Source organism: Pteronotus mesoamericanus, unplaced genomic scaffold (genome assembly GCF_021234165.1).
Source record: "Pteronotus mesoamericanus isolate MK-2021 breed Mesoamerican mustached bat unplaced genomic scaffold, CSHL_Meso_final contig_20, whole genome shotgun sequence".
Classification (NCBI taxonomy): domain Eukaryota; kingdom Metazoa; phylum Chordata; class Mammalia; order Chiroptera; family Mormoopidae; genus Pteronotus; species Pteronotus mesoamericanus.
This window is the reverse complement of record NW_026555085.1, coordinates 2152523-2172948: the sequence shown is the minus strand read 5'-3', so window position 1 is coordinate 2172948 and position 20426 is coordinate 2152523. Positions and strand designations below refer to the sequence as shown.

Here is a 20426-nt window from a genome sequence, read left to right as displayed (position 1 = left end):
AGATAGTTAATACACTCAAGTCGCAATAAAATAACCTTTAGTTATTTGTTTTCAGCAGACAAAAAACAACACATGATGAGAAACATGAATTTCCTGAGATCCTCTTGGACCAGGCGCCTCCCGCACCCTCGCACACGTGCTGAGTCTGGAACCTTCAATCATTGAACATATTAATCTCAAACAATAATCTAAAACAATAAATCTCCCTTTTTGGCTGAATGACCCCTTTCTGCTGTGTTGACAACTCCTGGAGAAAAGATGAGAAACAGCCTGGACATCTGTGCTCTGCCCTTCCCCTATTTCCCTCCAGTTTATCTGTTGCTGCGGTAAGTTCTGCCTCCTTGGCCTCCTCTGCCAGTCTTGGATGGTACCAGAACAAGCCTGTTCAAGGGACTCTGGGAGAACAGGGGTGATACTCGATGTTCTCATTTAAACCAGTGTTAATCCCATGTCTCCAACTCAACCTCCCAACCAGGGATATCCAACCTTTTGGTGTCTTTGGGCCTCACTGGGAGGAGAAGAGTTGTCTTGGGCCACACATTAAATACACAAACACTAATGAAAACTGCTGAGCAAAAAAAAACGGTTTTAAGTGAATTTATGATTTTGTGTTGGGCCACATTCATAGCCATCCTGGGCCACACAAGGCCTGAAGGCCGTGGGTTGGACACCCCCAAAACAATAAATTAACCTTCCCCTGAATTTCTGCAAACAGATATTTACCTTTTGAATCTGGGCTAACTGGGGACCACTAGGCTCTGAGTCTAAATGTTAGAAAATTCTAAGGGAGGAGTCGGAGGCTGACGGTGTGAAAACTTGAGGTCCATCTGCCACTCTTCTTCATCACCACCGGCCCTTCCTCTTTTCCATCTGGATCCCTTCATCCCAATACCCCTCTAAGACAGGTGGGAGAATCCAGTACTCTCCACTCCATCTCTTTAGCAGTCCAGTTCCTCCATCCCCTCAAGTAGCACATTACCATCTTTCCCTATGGATCCTCCCTGTCCATCCCGAACCCATGGGAGTAACCCAGGCCACTCCCCAAAGTCGTGAGGGATCCAAACACTTCTGTCTGAATGGAATGCAGACCAGTCTCCTCCAATCCCAACAACAAAAGCCAACCTAACACTTACTGGCACCCTATTACAATGCTGCTTCTAATTCATGATCCCTGCCCATTAACTCTCCTTTTCAGCGTTGTGTCAGACCTGTCCACATGTCCTTGCTCCCCATCCCACACACCTGAGGCAACCCCATACCTCACCAGGGGCCTCCACACATAGTTGCTGTTGCAATGTGTTTGTTTATTGATTTAAGAGAGAGACAAAGAAATGTTGGTTTGTTGTTCCACTTATTTATGCATTCATTGATTGATTCTTTTTAAAAACAAATTTATTTTTAGAGGGGAAGGGAGGGAGAGGAGAGAAACATTGATGTGTGAGGCATATGTCTGTTGCCTTTTGCACCGGCCACAACTGTGGACCTGGCCCACAACCCAGGCATGTGCCCTGGCTGGGGGCTGAATCAGTGCCCTTTCAGTTTGCAGACTAGTGCTCAATCCACTGAGCCACACCAGCCAGGGCATCACTGCATTTTTAAGGAGGCAGAACAGGTTCTTCTGTAGACTCCTGCTTGGTGTTTCATCTCTTTTCTAATCTCTTTGTTTTGGTTGGAATAAGAAAACAATAACTTTCTCTAAAACAAGCTTTATTCCTAATATGAAACAAAATTTCCACGGAAACTGGGAACTCTGGGTCTTAAGAAGATAATGAAAGGAAGAGGGTGTGGCAGCCCACAGGGGCTTGGGAAGTGGAGGAAGGCTGAGGAGGGACTCTCAGAGGATGGTGGTGGCCACAGGCAGCACTTCCTGATTCATGAAAATCTCCAGGTCCAGGCTGGGATCTTCCAAATCCAGTTTCAGAAACTTATCTACTAATGTCTGGCAACTGAGGGGAGAGAGAACAGAGAGCTATATGAGATAATTGAGTCCTGAGCAGAGGGAAGAGGCTGTGGCACAGGAAACTGAGACCTTAAAAATCCAGGGATTTCAAAAACAGTGGGTAAAGAGGCTTTCTGAGTCCCTGAAAGGGAAGAGCTGCACAAGATGCTAGAGAAAAAGGAACCTGGGTCACACACTCACTTCTCTATTTGCTTCTCCTTTAGCAACTCCTTGATAGGCTTGATGGGTTTTCCACTGCGGATCAAGTCTGAGACCTAGGCAGAAAAAGGAAGAGGGAAGGAGTGGGAGGAGTAGAAAAGAGGAAAGAAAAGAACAATAAGGGTCAGAAACCCAGGTGCTAAGAGGGGCAGAGCAGTGGAAGCAAGCCCTGACAAACATGGTTCACATAAGGATCTCCTCACCTCCCTGCCACGAGCGATGAGCTTGTCAGGAAGCCTGGCCTGGGCAGCTGTGTGGGAGGCATGGCTGGCATTGGCAACACCTTTGCAAACCCGATAAAGGAAGACAAGGTCGTTCCCATCCTCACAGGTCTCCATGGTCTTAAAAAAGAATAAAAGGGGATAGTGTGTCATCATCACTCAACTTCCTGCCCCGAAACTCATGGCCAATCCCTGTGGGGAGTGAGGAAAGGAAAGAGGCATGGTCCCTGTGTTTAGGGAGCCCCTGTTCTGATGAAGGAGCCAGTCTGCAGCTCTGGGAAACACTTGTCTTAGGGGCCCTTAGGGGGCTAGATTAGTTTCCTCACCAAGTACTGCACAGGGGACCCCTGTGGCAGCAGCTGTAGCTGAATGAGGCTCAGAAAGTTGGTGGCCACAAAGATGTGGGGACATGTGGGTCCAAGTGAGAGCCAGTGTCGGAGCACAGCAGCCAGAAGTGCAAGCCCATCTACCTGTACAGAGGACAGGGGTGAGGGTGCAGAACCATGGGTGCCCCATGCGCATCCCCTCCACCTGCCTTGGCCTTTCCTATCTTGTACTTTTCTGCCCACACCCCTTTTTTCCTGAGGCCCACCTTCCCTCTCCTGTTCCTTTGTCCTCCCTCCATTTTCCCCTCTCAGTTCCTCAGCAGTTTCTCCCCTCACCGTATTGGTTCCCTTTCCGAATTCATCAATAAGGACTAGAGACTGCTCCGTGGCATTGTTCACTGCTTTTGCCACCTGCTGGGTACCAGGTGGACAAAGGAGAGTTCATTAGCATTTGAAGCCTGTAACACACTGACCACAGTCTGCCTGTGAATAAAGCTGCTTGTATTATGTATCCACCCTACTGGGCTGCAAGTTCTTTAGTGGTGATATGCATGTTTTGTTCACCCTTTCATTGCCAACAGCGCCTGACACAAAGCAGGTGTTCAAAAGAGATTCTCTGGTATAGAGGGCAGTCCACAGAGGGAATGCTCTTCCTGTTCTGATCATTTTCCAGGGGTCAAGTTCCTTCACCATTACCCCCTCCCTCAATTCCACCTCTCTTTGCTCCATTTGACCTGGTTGAGGTCGATCATGAAAGTGGAAAGGCCAAGGGAGATGGATTCGCAGCTATGAATTCGGGTGAAGATGGCATCTACTGCCCCAATCTCGGCTTCCTCTGCTGGCACAAAGCTGCCCACCAGGGCCATGAATGTGATCAAGCCTACCTGAGCAGGGAAAGAGACAGCCTGAGGCCTGGCGGAATAGGCTGAGGTGATGAGGCTAAATTGAGAGGTAAATAATAGATCAAAGAGGCATGGGCACAGTTTAATAGAAGATTGTAGGCCCTTCTACTCACTAGAATCAGTAGAGAGGGACAGAGAGTTGGCAGGGACACAGTGGGGAATGACATGGGCCTATTCAGTGGTAAGGGAAAGGAACTGAGGCCATGGAAAGATCTATTAGGGCATGGCTCTCCCTTAAGTGGAGAATGGAACATGTGAGGCAAGAGGAGCAAGGTATAGATTACAGTGTCTTCATGGCAGGCAGGGTTGGAACACAGCAAAAGAACTGCAGGGACCGGGGATGGCTGGCGGGTGGGGGACGAGATGATGGAGGAGATGCCAGAGGCCCAGTGTGTAGGAGTCTCCTACCTGTTTGAGGTATATGCTCTTCCCTGAGGAGTTTGGTCCAGTGATGACTCTGACTCTCCCTTTGTCCCCACCACATTCTGCAGAGTTGGGCACAAAGGTTTGGGCACAGAGTTCCATCAGAGGATGTCTGCAGTGGGTGGAGACGTACTTCACACATGGGCCAGATGAATGAAGTCCCCAGAAGATGGGGCCTTCAGGCCCCTAATGCCTATGCCTTCACCCGCTCTATTCTCACCTGCCATTCTGGATTCGTACCCCAAGGAGCTGGGGGGAGTAATGGGGCCTTGAGTAGCCATAGTCCCGGGCAGCACTGGCAAGAGCCAGCAGGACGTCTAGGCGGGAGGCAAGGTCCAACACCCGGGTCAACACAGCTGCCCGAGCCAGTACTTGACACTGCAGCTGGTACATCAGCAGGGTCTCCTGATCTGAGGGTTGGTGAGGGAAAAGCTAGGGGTCAGCTCCAGGGGAATGTGAACGAAAGACAAAGAGACCAGCAGAGAGACCTGGAAACAGGCTTGCAAATACAGTCTGAGACACCCAGAGACATTCAGAGGAGGAGATGTAGAGGCAGAATGAAAAGAACAAGAGCAGGAAGAGAGGGAGCCTGTTAGAATCATCTCCAAGCTTCCATTCCCCTCCAGCCTTTTGCTTCTCCTCACCTCGGATATCGCAGTGCAGGTCCCCCAGCAATGCATCCAGCTCCTTGGTTCGAGCACTGCGGTAGTGCAGCTTCTCCTCTGAGAGAAACTGGGTACGAGAGTTCAAGCTGTGGGCTTCGCATCTCTTGGTCCTCATCCTCTCCCACCTTTCTAACCCCACCTCCAGGCCTCCACCTGACTTCTTTCTCCTCCATCTCAGAGCTAACACAGATCAAAGTAAAACTAGAGAAGAGAGATCTCACATTGGGTACTGCTGATGGAGTAAGGCCCCTTGTCAGGTTCTGATTCATTTTCCTTATCGCCTCCCTACAGAGGCCCAGGGTCTTACCATGAAGTCCAGTCCCTCGATCTCAAAGTCACTGGCCTCCACCATGGAAGGCAGGCGGGGAATAGAAAGAAGGAAGCCTATCTGGGGAGAGTAAAGAGGAGATAAAGCAAAATGTGATGTATGGGACACTTTCTCCCTAGAAGAAGCCAGAATCCTTTTTATCCTCAATGCTTCCCTTAGGGGCTAAAGCCACCACAAGGTGTTCATATTTTTCAGTCTTCTCCAGAAGTTTTCTTATCTACCAACGTGTCCTTCATAAGCCCAGTATCTTCCCTAAAGACCCCTGGAGATTACACCCAGCCTCCTGCCCTCACCAGGGGGATATAGATGACACTGCATGAAGGAATACGGGAGTCCAGACTTTCCAGCTCTTTCCAAGCGACCTCAGTGAGGAAACTGGGAAGTCCCACCAGCCTTCGTTTTTCTAGGAGGGTGGAAGACATGTGGACATCAAAAGTAAGGTTCCTGCCCTGATTGCCATGATTAGCCCCAGTTGTAGTGGCTGCCTACCAAGGATGGCACCCCATCACTGGGCAGGCACATGTTTCAGGGCTCATAAGCCCATTTCCACATCTAATACTCACTCTCATCAATTTCAGGATCTACATTGGGAAGGACTGTGAAGCGATTTGCAGCAAAACTGCCCTCAAAATCCACCTGAGGAGGAAAGAAGTCCAGTTGCTTTTTATCCAGCACCATCTCTCAGTCCTGTTCCTCACCTCTACCTGGGCCCCAATTCTCCCTGCAGTTCCTGGTTTTACCTTAACCCTCCAAGCACATCCTGACGTTCTACCACCTCCTCTCATCATCCTATTCTTTAGTCATTCAACTGACTTCAGTGTCTCCCAGTCTTCCCCATTCCACACCACATCTCTGGCCTCTAGTATCCCAGGAGCTTAGTCTTTCCTTTCACTCACCACTTTGCCAATGAGGCTGGTGATGTGGTGCAAGTCATCGGAGAACTCTTGAGCAATGTCCCGAAAGAGTGGGATGGACTGGGGCAGGGAACGACAGGCATCCCTCAGGCCCAGGGCACTGTACACAGTCTGTAGAAGTGAACAGAAGAGGGTGGCCCACACCCAGCCCTGGCTGAGACGAGGGAACAGGAATGGACTGAGAACAGACACCAACAAGGAAAAACACAATAACAAAGACAGAGAGAAGAACTCAAAGGCAAAAAAGAAATAGGGAATGTGCCAGGCACTGCACTAAACACTGAGGTTAGAAAGACAACCAAGATATCCATATGAGCTTACAGCCTAGGAAGGAAGGCAAGTTTTTATTTTTTAATTTTTAAAATTGGTTTTGGGAAGAGAGAGACACAAAGAGACATCAATTTGTTCTTCTACTTACTTATGCATTTATTTGTTGATTCTTGTATGTGCCCTGACTGGGGATCAAGCCCACAACCTTGGTATATGGGGATGATGCTCTAACCAACTGAGCTACCCAGCCAGGGTAGACGACAAATTAAAAAAAAGAAAAAGAAAAAGAAAGATTATTGTCCTGGCTGGTGTGGCTCACTGGGTTGAGTGCCAGCCTGACAACAAAAAGGTCACTGGTTTGATTCCTGGTCAAGGCACATGCCTGGGTTGTGGGCCAGGACCTCAGTTGGGGGCATGTGAAAGATCTCTCTCCCTTCTTCTCTAAGAATAAATAAATAAACAAAATCTTTAAAAAAATAAAAAGATGAGGTTATCTATAGGTGGAAAGAAGGGACTGAGATAGAAGCTAGAATTCATTGACAACAGAAGCTAGAAATCCCCTTGTTTGGGAGATTTGACTTTGGAACTGTGTAAATATTTTACATAATTGTATAATTAAATCTTAAAAAGAAATTCCTAACAATAAAAAATAAAATGAAACAAATGAACATAAATGTATATCCATATAGTAGCATAACCAAAAGAGAGGAACTATTCCAAGTCACTAAAACATAATCATTTGTATATCCCTAGTGGGGACAAAAAGAGCTGTTCCTTCTCTTCCCTCAAAAAAACTTTTTAAAAAAACATTTTATTTATATATATTTTTAAACTAAAAAAAACAACTTTGTTTAAAATAGTTACATTTACAGAAAAATTGTGAGGGTAGTAGAGTGAATTGCCTTATAAAAAAAATAGTACCCAATTTCCCCTACTATTAACATCCTACATTAATGATACTTTTTTTAAATTCAATTAGTGAACCAATATTGACACATTAGCTAACATTTATTCTCTATTTGGATTTCCTTGTTTTTTCCCTAATGTCTTTTTTTAAAATATATATTTTATTGATTATGCTACAGTTGTCCCATATTTTTTTTCTCCTATTTATTCCCCTCTACCATCCCACCCCACAGTGTTCCCCCCTTCAACTCATGTCCATGGATAGTACCTATAAGTTCTTTGGCTTCTCCATTTCCTATACTATTTTTAAACTCCCCCTACCTATTTTATACCTACTGTTCATGCTGCTTATTTCCGGTGCCTTCTCCCCCATTCATTCCCTCCCCTGTTTTACTGTTCATAGTTTTTGATCTTCTTTTTCTTAGATAAGTCCCTTTAACATTTCATATAATAAGGGCTTGGTGATGATGAACTTCTTTAACTTGACCTTATCTGGGAAGCACTTTGCCTGCCCTTCCATTCTAAATGATAGCTTTACTGGACAGAGTAATCTTGGGTGTAGGTAGGTCCTTGCCTTTCATGACTTTGAATACTTCTTTCCAGCACCTTCTGGCCAGAAAGGTTTCTTTTAAGAAATCAGCTGAGAGTCTTATGGGATCTCCTTTGTAGGCAACTGTTTCCTTTTCTCTTGCTGCTTTTAAGATTCTCTCCTTATCTTTAATCCTGGGTAACTTAATTATGAGGCGCCTTGGTGTGTGTTTCCTTGGGTCCAACTTCTTTGGGACTCTCTGAGTTTTCTGGATCTCTTCCTCTTCTCCTTCTGGCACCCCTATGACTTGGATGTTGGGACGTTTAAAGTTGTCCCAGAGGTTCCTAAGCCTCTCCTCATGTTTCTGAATTCTTGTCTCTTCATTCTGTTCTGGCTGAATGTTTATTTCTTCCTTCTACTCCAAATCATTGATTTGAGTCCCAGTTTCCTTCCCTTTACTGTTGTTTCCCTGTATATTTTTATTTCACTTTGCATAGCCTTCATTTTTTCCTCCGTTTTGTGACCATACTCAATCATTTCTGTGAGCATCCAGATTGCCGGTGTTTTGAACTGTGCCTCTGATGGTTGGCTATCTGTTCATTGCTTAGTTCTATTTTTGGAGCTTTGATCTGTTCTTTCATTGGGCCAAATTTCTTTGTCTTGGCATGCCTGTCATGTTGGGAGGGGCAGAGCCTTATGTATTCGCCAGGAATGGGGCAACCCAGGTCACTGAGTTGTGACACTGTGTGTGGGGGAGGGGTCTGAGAGGGAACAAAGCCGCTTGCTTGGCTCTCAGCTGGCTTTCAGTCACTTTCCCCACTACCCAAAGCAAACTGGGCCCTTCTGGTGTTGATTCCCAGGTGGGTGAGTTTTTCTATGTTCTAAGACCCTGTAGGTCTCTCCAACAGACTCTACTGAGGCTGGGAGTTTCTCCTGCCGGTACAATCTCCACAGGTTTTTACCTGTAGAGGTTTTGAGGCTTTCTTTTCCTGCAGTGGAGCCCTGGATTGCATGGTCTGTCTCGCTCCCCAGTTGTTACTCCCAGTTTATCTGCACCCAAACGTGGGACTGCCCAGTCCTCCGGCTGCTGCCTTGCCACGCATCCTCTCCGTCTCTCCTACCGGTCTGGATGGATGTTTCTTCTTCAACTCCTTGGTTGTCAGATTTCCATACAGTTCTATTTTCTGGCAGTTCTGTTTATTTTTTGTTTTTAGATTTGTTGTCATCCTCCTTTTGGTTGTGCGAGGAGGCAAAGTATATCTACCTACCCCTCCATCTTGTCCGGACATCTATTTATTTATTCTTAGAGAGGGGAAGTGAGGGAGAGAAACATCAATGTGTGGTTTCCTCTTGCACCCCCCATATTGGGGACCTGGCCCACAAACCTGGAATGTGCCCTGACTGGGAATCAAACTGGCAACCATTTGGTTCGTAGGCCAGCACTCAATCCACTGAGCTACACCAGCCAGGGCTTCCCCTCAAAAAATCTTAATGATTTTCAATAATCATATAGTAGGTAGTAGTGCTGGTATTGGTATAATAAGATTGGTGTTGATGTAATGTAAGGAAAAGCAAATGAGTGATATTCTAATTTTATCATTCTTAGTGTTAATGAGAACCACAATTTCCAGTATGAAAGGAACTATTGAAGAGGATATACAAGATAAGGACCATGTTGTTCCAAATTTAAAATGGTAGCATTAGTACTAACTTATTTTGTATTTTATTTTTTTTAAGTTCATTGATCTGTCCACAGAAACAGCCGAGGAGCAATGAGCAAACCATGATGAGCACCCTCTAGCATTCAGACTGTGGTACAGAAATAACATTTCTCACTAATAGGAACCAGAGCTCCTTGGAGAAATGTCTGGTTCCAGGTCAGAACCAGGAGATGTGAATTATATATATGGTACATCTTGTCAAACCAGAGAGCAGGGAAGCAATCGAAGTCTATCAGGGTTGTGTTTAAGGGACTCAAAAGCCAACCTCAACAGGTCTCATTGGCAAAAGATGGAATAATTTGAACATGTATAAAGATTAAAAAGACTGCCATGACTGGTGTGTCTCAAGGGGTGGGTGTTGTCCTGCAGACCAAAAGGTCAATGGTTTGATTCCCAGTCAGAGTACATGCCTGGGTTGTGGGCTAGATCTCTGGTTAGGGGCCTGAGAGAGGCAACTGACTGATGTCTCTTGCATGCTGGTGTTTCTCTCCCTCTCTCCCCTTCTCTCTAAAAATAAATAAGCAAATTAAATCTTTAAAAAAAAAAAGACTAAAAAGACTGAAGAGCATGTGTAAATCTAGGAACTCCTAATGATACTAAAACAACAATGAACTCATTGGCTACCTGGGAGAATGTTAGGGAACTAATTTACTAAGATGACAGCTGATACATAAAGGCAGAGAAAAAAATCAAGCAATTCTCTGTGATATGGACTGTATCAAGTGGGTAACCAAAGAGCAGATGAGAGGACATTTTTCTTTACAGAAATGATCTGGCTAACAAATAAACACAGAATAAAAAAATTAAAATAACCACTTTGTGCCCTGACTGGTATGGCTCATTTGGCTGGGAATCCTGCCACAAGGCGAAAGGTTGCCGCTTCCTGGTCAGGGCACCTGCCTGGGTTGCAGGTTCAGTCCTTGGTCAGGGTGCATTTATGAGGAAACCAATAGGCGTTCTTCTCACACTGGTGTTTCTCTCCATCTCTTTCTCCCTCCCTTCCCCTCTCTCTAAAAATAGATAAATAAAATCTTTAAACACACACACACACACACACACACACACACACACTTTTCAATCCCCAAAGAACTAATGGACTTAGGTATTAAACACAAAAGACTGCTAATATCACAAAAAGAGAAACAGATATATCAAATATTATGTTCCTCTACTTATGAAACAGTGTTTAAAGAAGAAATCAAACTTGAACATGATCAAGCTTCTTTCCAATTTCTATTAATTTATAGAAATTCTAGAAGAGACAGAAACATGTCAAAACTGCCTAGGGAATATAATCAGCAAAATCCAGGCTAAGGGAAACTCTATAGGACAAATAACCCAGCTTCTTCAACAAATAACTTGTAAGGGAAATGAAAATAAAAGAGAGAGAGCCCTGGCTGGTGTGGCTCAGTAGACTGAGTGCCAGCGTGCAAACCAAAGGGTCGTATGGTCAATTCCCAGTCAGGGCACATACCTGGGTTGCAGGCCAGGTCCCCAGTTGGGGGTGCATGAGAGGAAATCACACATTGATGTTTCTCTCCCTCTCTTTCTCCCTCCCTTCCCATCTCTCTAAAAATATATAAAATCTTTTTAAAAACACTATAAAAAAAGAGGGAGACAGAGAAAGACAGAGAGAGAGAAGAAGAAACAAATAAGAGACTTAAAAGTGCCCTGGCTGGGTAGTTCAGTTGGTAGAACATGGTCCTGATACACCAAGGTTGTGGGTTCAATCCCTGATCAGGGAACATACAATAATCAACCCAGTCATAAATAAGTGGAACAACAAATCAGTGCTTCTCTCTCTAAAATCAGTAACTTAAAAAAAAAAAAAAAAAGCCCTGGCTCAATGGCTCCATTGGTTGAAGCATCATCCCATAACCAAAATGTTGTGGGTTCAATCACTGGTCAGGGCACATACCTAGGTTGCGGGTTTGATCCCCAGTCAAGGAACTTACAGGAGGCAACCAATCAATGTTTCTCTCTCATATTAGTGTTTCTCTCTCTCTCTCTCTCATTCTCCAAAAAAATGATAAACATATCCTCAGGTGAGGATTAAAAAAAAAATCATGATGTTTAAGATTAGAAATTTAAACATTAGATATTTGATGTTAAATAATTGTGTAAATTTTTAGGTAAGATAATGGTAGTCATTCTTTTTTAAAAATAACTTTCTTGTAGCCTTGGCTAGTGTGGCTCAGTGTATTGAGTATCAGCCTGTGAACCAAAGGGTAACCAGTTTGATTCCCAGTCAGGGCATATGCCTGGGTTGTGTGCCAGTTCCCCAGTAGGGGGCGCACGAGAAGCAACCAATTGCTGTATCTCTCTTGCATATCCATGTTTCTCTCCCTTTCTCTCTCCTTTCCCCTCTAGAAGTAAATCTTTAAAAAGAATAACTTTTTAAAAGAAATTTTAAAAATTTATTTACTTTTAGATAGATGGGAAGAGTGGGAGAGAAGCATCAATGTGTGGTTGCCTCTTGAGCACCCGCTACTGGGGACCCAGACCACAGTGCTGGCATGCGCCCCAACCAGGAATTGAACTGGCGACCCTTTGATTCACAGGCCAGCGCTCAACCCGCTGAGCCACACCAGAGGGGGCAAGAATAATAACTTTCTTTTAGAAATCATACTGAAATATATACAGATGAAATGATAAGATGACTGGGACCTGCTTAAAAATGATCTAGGAAGTGGAAAGTGCAAGAAGATATATGAAACAAGACTGGCATGAATCAAAGTGTTGAAGCTACAAAGTGGATACATGAGGGTTTGTTTTATTATTTTTGGACAATTTCCACCATACGAGCTTTAAAAAAGTTGGACAGGGTAACCACAATACAGAGGGTCTAGAACACATGCTGAGGGGCTTAACCTGAACTTCTAGAATGCAAGAACGTAGGTCCTACCTTGTAGAGAACCTGCCAGTCGCTGACCTTGGTGTGGGACAACTTCATGCGTTTCAGAATCAGCTACAGTCAGGCAACGACAGTCAGACAAGGGGACAGCCACTTTTTTCCCTCTCCCACCCTAATACTCCTCAGGAAGCCCAATGTCTCATATTGGCCCTCAACCTCCTTCCCTATCTCCCTTCCCCCCCACCCTGGGCTTACAGGCACATTCTTGATGTGACCCAGCAACCGATGCAGCATCTGAGCCATATCCAGATTCTGGGGTAGCAGGAAAAACTGAATGACATCCAGACGAGAATTTAGTTCCTCCAGGTCATGAGTTGGACGTGTGAACCACAGCCTGGAAGTGAGAGTTGGGGCGAGGAAACTAGAAATTACATCTGTTCTTTCTTAATTTGTGAAAATGTGTTGGCAGGTCCCTGGTAATTGTGGTAATATGTGTCTGTACTGGCAAGTACAGTGTCCTATCTGTGCAGGGGTGTTTTCAACATACCTACTGATACTCTCTGGATATGAGCACAACTGTGTCTGTGTATCAGTTTTGATGGATATGACCATGTGTGTCATTCCATGTGGATATATGATAGAGTTTGTCAATATTTTCGATGGAGACCAGTGTGCTAAGGCATTTGTATGACAACACTCCCATTCTCTTGGTGGCTGAGTAGGAGAGGGTTAGTCAGAATCAGCTTGTACCTATGTATTTAGCTGTGAAAATGCCTCTAGTGTAATAATAGACATTCATCGTTTCATGTTTTTTCTGTGAAAGTATACAATTGTACCATGTGAAATTACTTAAGTCCTCAATTCATAATAATGGTCATCTCTGCAAAGAAAGGATTGGGGAGGGACATTTAAGAGGCTTTAATAACAGTCTAATTTTTAGATTTTTTTTCAAGAGTTTTTTTATTTTTAGAGAGAGCAGAAGAGGAGGAGAGAGGGAGAGAAACATTGATGGGTTGCCTCTCCATATGCCCTAAATGGGAACCCAGCCTGCAACCCAGGCATGTGCCCTGACCAGGAATTGATCCAGCAACCTTTCAGCTCACAGGCGGCACTCAATCCACTAAGCCACACCAGCCAGGACCAGGGCCAAGGATGGGTTTTAGGTACATCTGCTCCTTGGACACAAAAGGCTGCTGCTCCACCCAAGGAGGCAGTGTAGGCCAGTCTGTGAAGGTCTGTCCCCAACCTTGGAGAGTACATGAGCCTCACCAAACTAACTTTCTAGTATAATATCTAGGTTTTTACTGCTAGTGCCAGGATTTTAGTCAAGCCTAACTTCCTTATTCTACAGCTGAAGAAATGAGGCCCCTATACCGTACGCAACTTGTGCAGTCATAGTGCTAGTCAGAAGTAGAGCTGGGTCTCAAACTCAGGTCTCCATACTACTAGGACAGTGTTCTTTAAAGCATACTGTGACATTCAACCAAATTCATTGTGCCCTGTCCAGGTTTAGGCCAGCTGGGTCCTTAGTTCATCATTTAGGTTGATTCCATGTCCTGAGGGATCTTATCAAGAATCTGCATTCCTCCCACCTTTAATTTGGTTCTCAGTAGGTGGTAATTAAATCACCTACCAGTTACCTGGAAATTATCCTAAACTAACCTCCAAAAGACACACATCACAGGGCAGACAAGGTGAGGAAAATATTGTGCATCTGTAGGCTACCAAAGGTATCTGCCGAGTTTTTAGAGATGTCACCTGTGTTCTTGCATTTCTGTGTTGTGCTCACTCACTAAGTACTACTGTGTACAAGACCATGCAGACCCTGAGGCAACAGGAATAACACTGCAGAGTTCACAGGTATGAGGACAAGCAAATTCACCGATGACTACTTCCAGCTGAAGTGATAGTTCAACAAAAACATATAAATAAGCACTATGTGAGCACACAGGAAGACAAATGTCAGTCTCCTTATAAGGGCCTTTGAAAGCTTCACAAAAAAGGTGACAGACTGCACCTTGAAGTAAGATTTTGACAAGTAGAGAACAGGGAACTTCTCAGAGGGACAGTATAAATACAGCCATGATGTATTTTCATGATGGCAAGTGGCTCTAAATGACTGGGATGTAGGATGGATCCAGTAAGAAAGGATTTAGGCCATGGCTGGTGTGGCTTAAGTGTGTTGGAAAATCATACCATAGATCAAAAGGTCGCAGGTTCAATTCCTGGTCAGGGCACATACTCAGGTTGTGGGGTGAATCCCTGGTTGGGCACATATCCCAGTCAGGGTGTAAGAAGGCAACCAATTGATGTTTTTTTTATTTTTTTATTTTTTAAGAGAGAGAAGAGGGAAAGAGGGAAAACATTGACATGAGAGAAACATCAATCAGTTGCATCCAGTATGCACCCCGACTGGTGATTGAACCTGCAACCTAGGTGTGTGCTCTGACCAGGAATCAAACCTGCAAACTTTGGTGCACAGGAAGATGCTCCAACCAACTAAGCCACACAGCTAGGGCAAGATGCTATCTTCATCCTACAGGCAATCGGGGAGACTCTTTAGGTTTGTTATTTTGTTTCTACCTAAGGTTTAAAAAAAAAAAGTGGAATGACATGCTCAGATCTCTGTTTTGGATTAACAAGTATTTTAGAATAAAAGATTGGGAAAAAAAAAAAAGAGAGAGTAGAAGCAGAGAGACTAATGTAGAGGCATATGTAATACTTCAAGTTAGAAATGATGAACCTGAACCAGCATGTCTCAGTTGGCTGGAACATCATACCATGGATTCAAAGGCTGAGGGTTCAATTCCTGGTCAGGGCACATACCCAAGTTGTGGGTCAATCTCTGGTTGGGGCACAAATCCCAGGCAAGGGCATGTATGAGAAGGCAACCGATCGATGTTTCTCTCTCCCTCCCCTTCTCTCTAAAAATGCAATGTCCTCAGGTAAGGATTAAAAATAAATAAATAGAAATGATGATAGCCAGAATTAGAGCAGTGAAAAGAGGGTCGAAAGGATGGCTGAGAGAGACACTGGAGAACAGAACAGGCTCTAGTGAATGAATGAATGAATGAATGAATGAATGAATATGGGGGGGTGGGGTGAGAGAAGCACTAATCCAAGGTTCAGAGCTTGAGAAACTGTATTGCCAGCAATGCCATTAGGAAGAGGAACAGGTCCAGTGGGTATCAGTCTGGATGCTCTGAGTTTGTGCTGCCTGTGGAAATGATAGGTAGCAACAATGTGTAATTAGCATTCTACACATGGAGCTATGAACTAGACCCACAAATTGAGAGTTATCAAAACAGCTCAAATTTGCACTGTGGTTTTTATAATTAAACATGTTACCATGTATGCGTTAGGGTTTTGTGATTGTGTTTCTGCTGCTTGTATGTGTGTCTGAATACCATCGAATATATGTTTATCTTTGCTGACAATATAAAATAAGGATAATACCAGCTACCAAATGAGTTGTTAAAAGAGTAAATGCATTTAGCCAGCTTTCCTGAAAGAGCAGCTGTTTTCGTACTACTACATGGTGTGGTGTTTCTGTAGACAGCGTGCACTTGCCTATAGCACATGTATGAGACCCACTCACCTGAGCAGCTTCTCTCCCCACTTACTTCGGCATCTATTTAGGATTCCTGTGGGGGAATGAGGGCAGAGAAAGGAATGTGTGGCTGCGTTTGAGCTGAAGCATCTGGGTCAGAGGTTTCTGTGTTGGGCAGGCTGGCCTAAGGGACGTTCCTCAGACACAGAATACAAAGGCAGTCAAAGTCAGCGCCCAGCCACAAGTCTGAGCCAGGATTACCTTACATGGGCTTAGGGGAGGGAATGGGCACTCACTGGAACACTCAGCCAGAAAAGTATGTAGAGCAGGCATAGTTAGACTCACAAATAGCCTAACACATATATGTAAATATTAGACACAACCCACTGATACATGCATAGTTAAACCAGGTGGATACTCTGGGCAATGTACCCAGTACACCCTAAAGCTACAGACAACTGATGAAGACTCAATGCAAATAAAACATGGACATTTTCACAGTTATCAACTCTTCTCTGAGTATAGAGCCTCCCAAAGTCCCTAGGCAGGTGCACAACTAGTAGAAACATTCACATTCATACAAACCCAAGGAATGGACATGGAATTGGAAAAGTAGATGATATGTCAATGACATTGGACAACTACAGGGTAAGGGGAGATGCCCAAGTTCATGGAGGGTAAAAGAGGATAAGAAAACTGATGGGAGCCCTGGCTGGTGTGGCTCAGAGGACTGAGTGCTGGCCCGCAAACCAAAGGGTGACTGGTTCCATTCCCAGTCAGGGCACATGTCAGGGTTGCGGGCCAGGTCCCCAGTAGAGGGCATGCAAGAGGCAACCACATATTGATGTTTCTCTCCCTTCCCTTCTCTCCAAAAATAAATAAAATCTTATTAAAAAAAAAAAAAAAAAAAAAAAAGCTGATGGGAATGCAAGATACACCTGGCAATGGCAGTGAAGTGGAAAGAAAGGAACTTGGACATATCTTTGGAGACAGCTGCTTTTCTGGAAGGCTTTTGTAGTGTGAGATGAGGGACAGGGTACACATACCAAAGAGGCTGAGCCCCTCCTTCAGTCCACTGGCTACTTTGTACACTGAAGGGTGAGACTCACTCTTAAATATCTGCAGAACGCTGTCAGGGAAAAATAGGAATTCTAGGTAACTTGGATTTTTACAGGGAATTGAGAAAATGGAAGGGGTTGTGAACACTCCTCCTGAGATCAAGTCTTGATATAAGGTTGTCCCTCACTTCTCTCTGCCTCAGTTTCTCCCTTCAGAAAAGGGTGACACCTTCATGCTTTTCTTCTTTCTCCCTCACCCCCACTTCTTCAGGAAGAGAGATCTTAATGGCTTTAGGATTAAAGAAATTGGAGCCTCACTAGGATTTCAGAGCATTACACTGAATCCTTCTCCCTTCCCATAGATGACAGCCTGCCTCCATCTCCTTACCTGTAAGTATTTTGATCTATGCTCACCAGATGGGTCCTGAGGGCAGAAAATAAGCAGAAGGGAAGGTGCTGGGGTATGAGAGGTCAGAGTTCATTTCTAAGTTCCATCCTTTTTGCCTCATCCCCCAAAATATTGTCTCCCCAGAGCTCCACATCCCCTTAGGTGCGCCTGTGTGTCCTAGAGCACTTTACCTGATAGGTCACTGCCCACCCTCACCCTTACCCCCAATCCAATACTGTTACTATTCGGGCCTCCCACCTTACTCTGGCTGAGATTACAGTAAATCACCTACAACACAAATTTCTTAAAGCCGAGGATGGGGATGCCGACGTTATCATTTTCCAGTTCAACCCCAATTCTTCTTCGACCCAGAAACTTGAGCAGCCCTCCAAGTGCTCGAACCTGGGAGGGGATCAGTAATGGAGTAGGGGTAAATCCCAATGTCCTGGAGGCTGGACAACAGGGAAAACTAATATTTTCCAGGGCTAGGCTAGGACCTCCCAGGACTCAACCCAAGGGATGGGGTGCTTTTGCCTTTCTCCAGCCTATGACATCCCAGCCCTGACTTCCCAGAATCTATCTCACCGTGAGAAGGCAGTCAAAGGGAATGATGGAGGAGAGGAAGATAATTTTCTCAGTGGTGGTCATGGAGTCTGGGATGAAAGTGTAGTTTCCAGAAAGAAGACGCTGTTTGCTTATCTCCAAACCTATTTTGGAGAAGGCATGGGAGGGAAAGGTTTTGTAGCCCAATTTTCCACCCCATTTTAAGAATGTAACAATAGAAGCAAGAAAGATGAATTGACATGTCAAGCTTACACAGGCAGTTAATGGAAAACTGAAACAAGAACCAAATTTTCAGACTCAGTCTAACTCTTTATTCTACATATGATATATAAATGTTGGCTGAGATCACACCGTAAGATATCTGTGTGGAACTGGGGACTTTCAGTCAAAAAGATCATATAACATCAAGGTCCTAACATCTAATTAGGATAGAACATTCCCTGTCTTTTTTTCAAACTTGCAAAGGTTATGGAAGTGCCTTATGGATTGTCAAAGTTGCTGAAGCACTAGTTCCCCCTCCCGCACCCCGCCCCCAAATGGCATTGGCTGAAAGGGAGAAATTACAACAATCAAAGCTCTCCAAAAGTAGTATCACCATTCCCTTCTCAGGGGAGGCCCTCATTCCTAGATGCCTCAGTAAAGGCTTCATAATAAGATGCAGGTTATTAAAAGGTAGGTAACAGGAAAGATCCTGGGAAGACTGGTCATAGGGCTTGGAGAACACAAAGGTATAGGATGAGAAAAGATGGATGGGAGATTTCTGATGATGAGGTGGAGTCAGAAAAAGGGGATGGGAAACTGGGATGTGGGATTGGGCAAGGCAAAAGGAGATACCAAAATCCACATTTGGCAAAAATATGACTTCAGGTCTCTTAGGTTCTCTGTTTTCCTGAGAGGCTGTGAAGGAGGCAAAGAAATGGCCATTAGTCTGTACATTTCAGTCTTTCTGCCTGTTCCACCTCCCCTCTCATCCAGTTCTGGCTTCCTGACTCTACCTCCTTCCAAGACCCTTTAGTCTCCTGTGATATTCCATACTTCATTCCTTCCTCATTTTCCCTCTCAGCCTAATTCAGTCCTTACCAAGCTTCCCCAGAAACCGAATCATATTCTCATCCTGTTTGGCACTTGTAACAACAGTCTGGGGATTGATTTCATCCAGAACTTGGAAGGAGAATGAAAACCAAGAGTTAAAGAATCTTTATCATTTGACTAGGAGAAAACCTGTAATCCTCTCCTTGCTATCTCCCTCCCCATCTCAAAAACTTATTTTATCTAAGAGACGGGAGTGCCCAACACATTGAGTATAGGTAGGAGAGTATAGGCATGAGAACTAGGAGAGGAGACTGTAGTGAGACTGGTGGGTGGTGGGAGGGAAGAGGAGTGCCCTGAAGATAGTCAGCAGACTAAAATCCCCAACAGGACAGACAGGACTGATTTGCCCAGGACTGTAGCTCCAACACCTGGTACATTGTAAACACCTAATACATATCTGTTGAATAATGAAATTCCTAAAAACAAGCCATCCTCTTTAAATCAACTAATAAAACCGAGTGTGCACGTATGAGTGAAAGACATCTCCAAACCCATAGTAGGGAAATTCCTGGTTCCTCCCCCACCTCTCTGGAGAAGCTTGAGATTCTCCTGGTCTGGGGCATCTGGCATGAAGTGGATGGTGGAGTCACTAGTGTCATAGTAGGCAATGCCCAAGTGGCCTAAATTCCACAGCACACACAGATGGATCTTTCGCGAGGAAGGAAGGAAATCAGTATTTGAACCACTTCTCAATGCAGGATTGTCTTGTTACTTATTTAATGTTCATCATTTTCTCAAATCTCTGATCATCACCCACTTCAGTAAATGTGAAACAGACGTCGGCGGCGGTGCCGTGCCCAGCCCAGCCCAGCCCAGCCCAGCCCAGTACCGGACGCGCTAGTGAACTCGCTCTCCCGACTCTGGAGCTCTTGCTCCCCCGACCCCGCCGCCCCAGAGACCTCTACCGGCTCCTCCGCGTCGTCCTCTTCCGCCTCCCCGTGGTCCGCCACTGGGGCCGCGCTGGGGAAGCTGGTCGCTGCCGCCCCGGGTCCCAGTCCCTGAGGCGTCCCTCCTTCGGGAGCTGCCACTGAGGCCATGGCCTGAGAGGCTCTGTGGATGCAGAAAATGAAGGCAGTTCAGGAGCGACTGTTCACCGTGCGAGGGCGGCGCGCCCAAGTGCAAGTGCACTGGGAAGTCTGGGAGATGGCTGAGACGAGAAAGAAGTCACATTTTGTTTTCGAGATTTGTGGGGCGTTTCGAGGGGTGACCTCAGGTATTTCACGGACATACGGTCAATGGAAACCCCCCATTTCTGTCACGCCGAGGGTGTATTTGGATGGAGACAGTCTGAGAGCTCAGTGAGGAGAGTTGTGCAGGTTGGCTCTCTGGGTCCTTGCCAACCACACCCCCATGACCGCAGGCCACGCCCCCATGACCTCAGCTCCACGTCTGCGAGTTCCCCACCCCACTTGCGGACAACTAGTGGAGTTTTCCCGCTTTCTCTGTCACCCGGACCAAGACAGGGGCCAAACCGCGTCGCTAGCAGCCACGAGCCTGCAGGAGGAGCGGGACAGCCGGAAGACTTGGAGGCGCGCGCGCACGCCCCGCCCCCTTAGT

General features: G+C 45.3%; 1 protein-coding gene across 2 annotated transcripts; it reads right to left on the bottom strand.

Moving 5' to 3' along the window:
• Window positions 1-1630: 1630 nt before the first annotated feature.
• On the bottom strand, window positions 1631-20163 carry MSH5 (mutS homolog 5). Of its 2 annotated transcripts, none has more exons than XM_054569114.1 (24): window positions 19760-20163; window positions 19394-19517; window positions 18858-18938; window positions 18612-18674; window positions 17799-17920; window positions 17506-17615; window positions 17214-17249; window positions 16814-16896; window positions 15816-15861; window positions 12473-12611; window positions 12269-12331; window positions 5920-6048; window positions 5587-5659; window positions 5317-5426; window positions 5003-5083; window positions 4675-4762; window positions 4251-4440; window positions 4016-4142; window positions 3440-3589; window positions 3042-3119; window positions 2706-2849; window positions 2362-2499; window positions 2141-2214; window positions 1631-1946 (listed from the first exon to the last, which is right to left on the bottom strand). In XM_054569114.1, exons 1-24 carry the CDS (start codon window positions 19904-19906, stop codon window positions 1835-1837), a joined length of 2508 nt encoding a protein of 835 aa, XP_054425089.1. In that variant the 5' UTR covers window positions 19907-20163; the 3' UTR covers window positions 1631-1834. The 2 variants fall into 2 exon arrangements, with proteins under 2 accessions (XP_054425089.1, XP_054425090.1); XM_054569115.1 differs by having other exon boundaries at window positions 3042-3116.
• Between the last annotated feature and the right edge of the window lie 263 nt (window positions 20164-20426).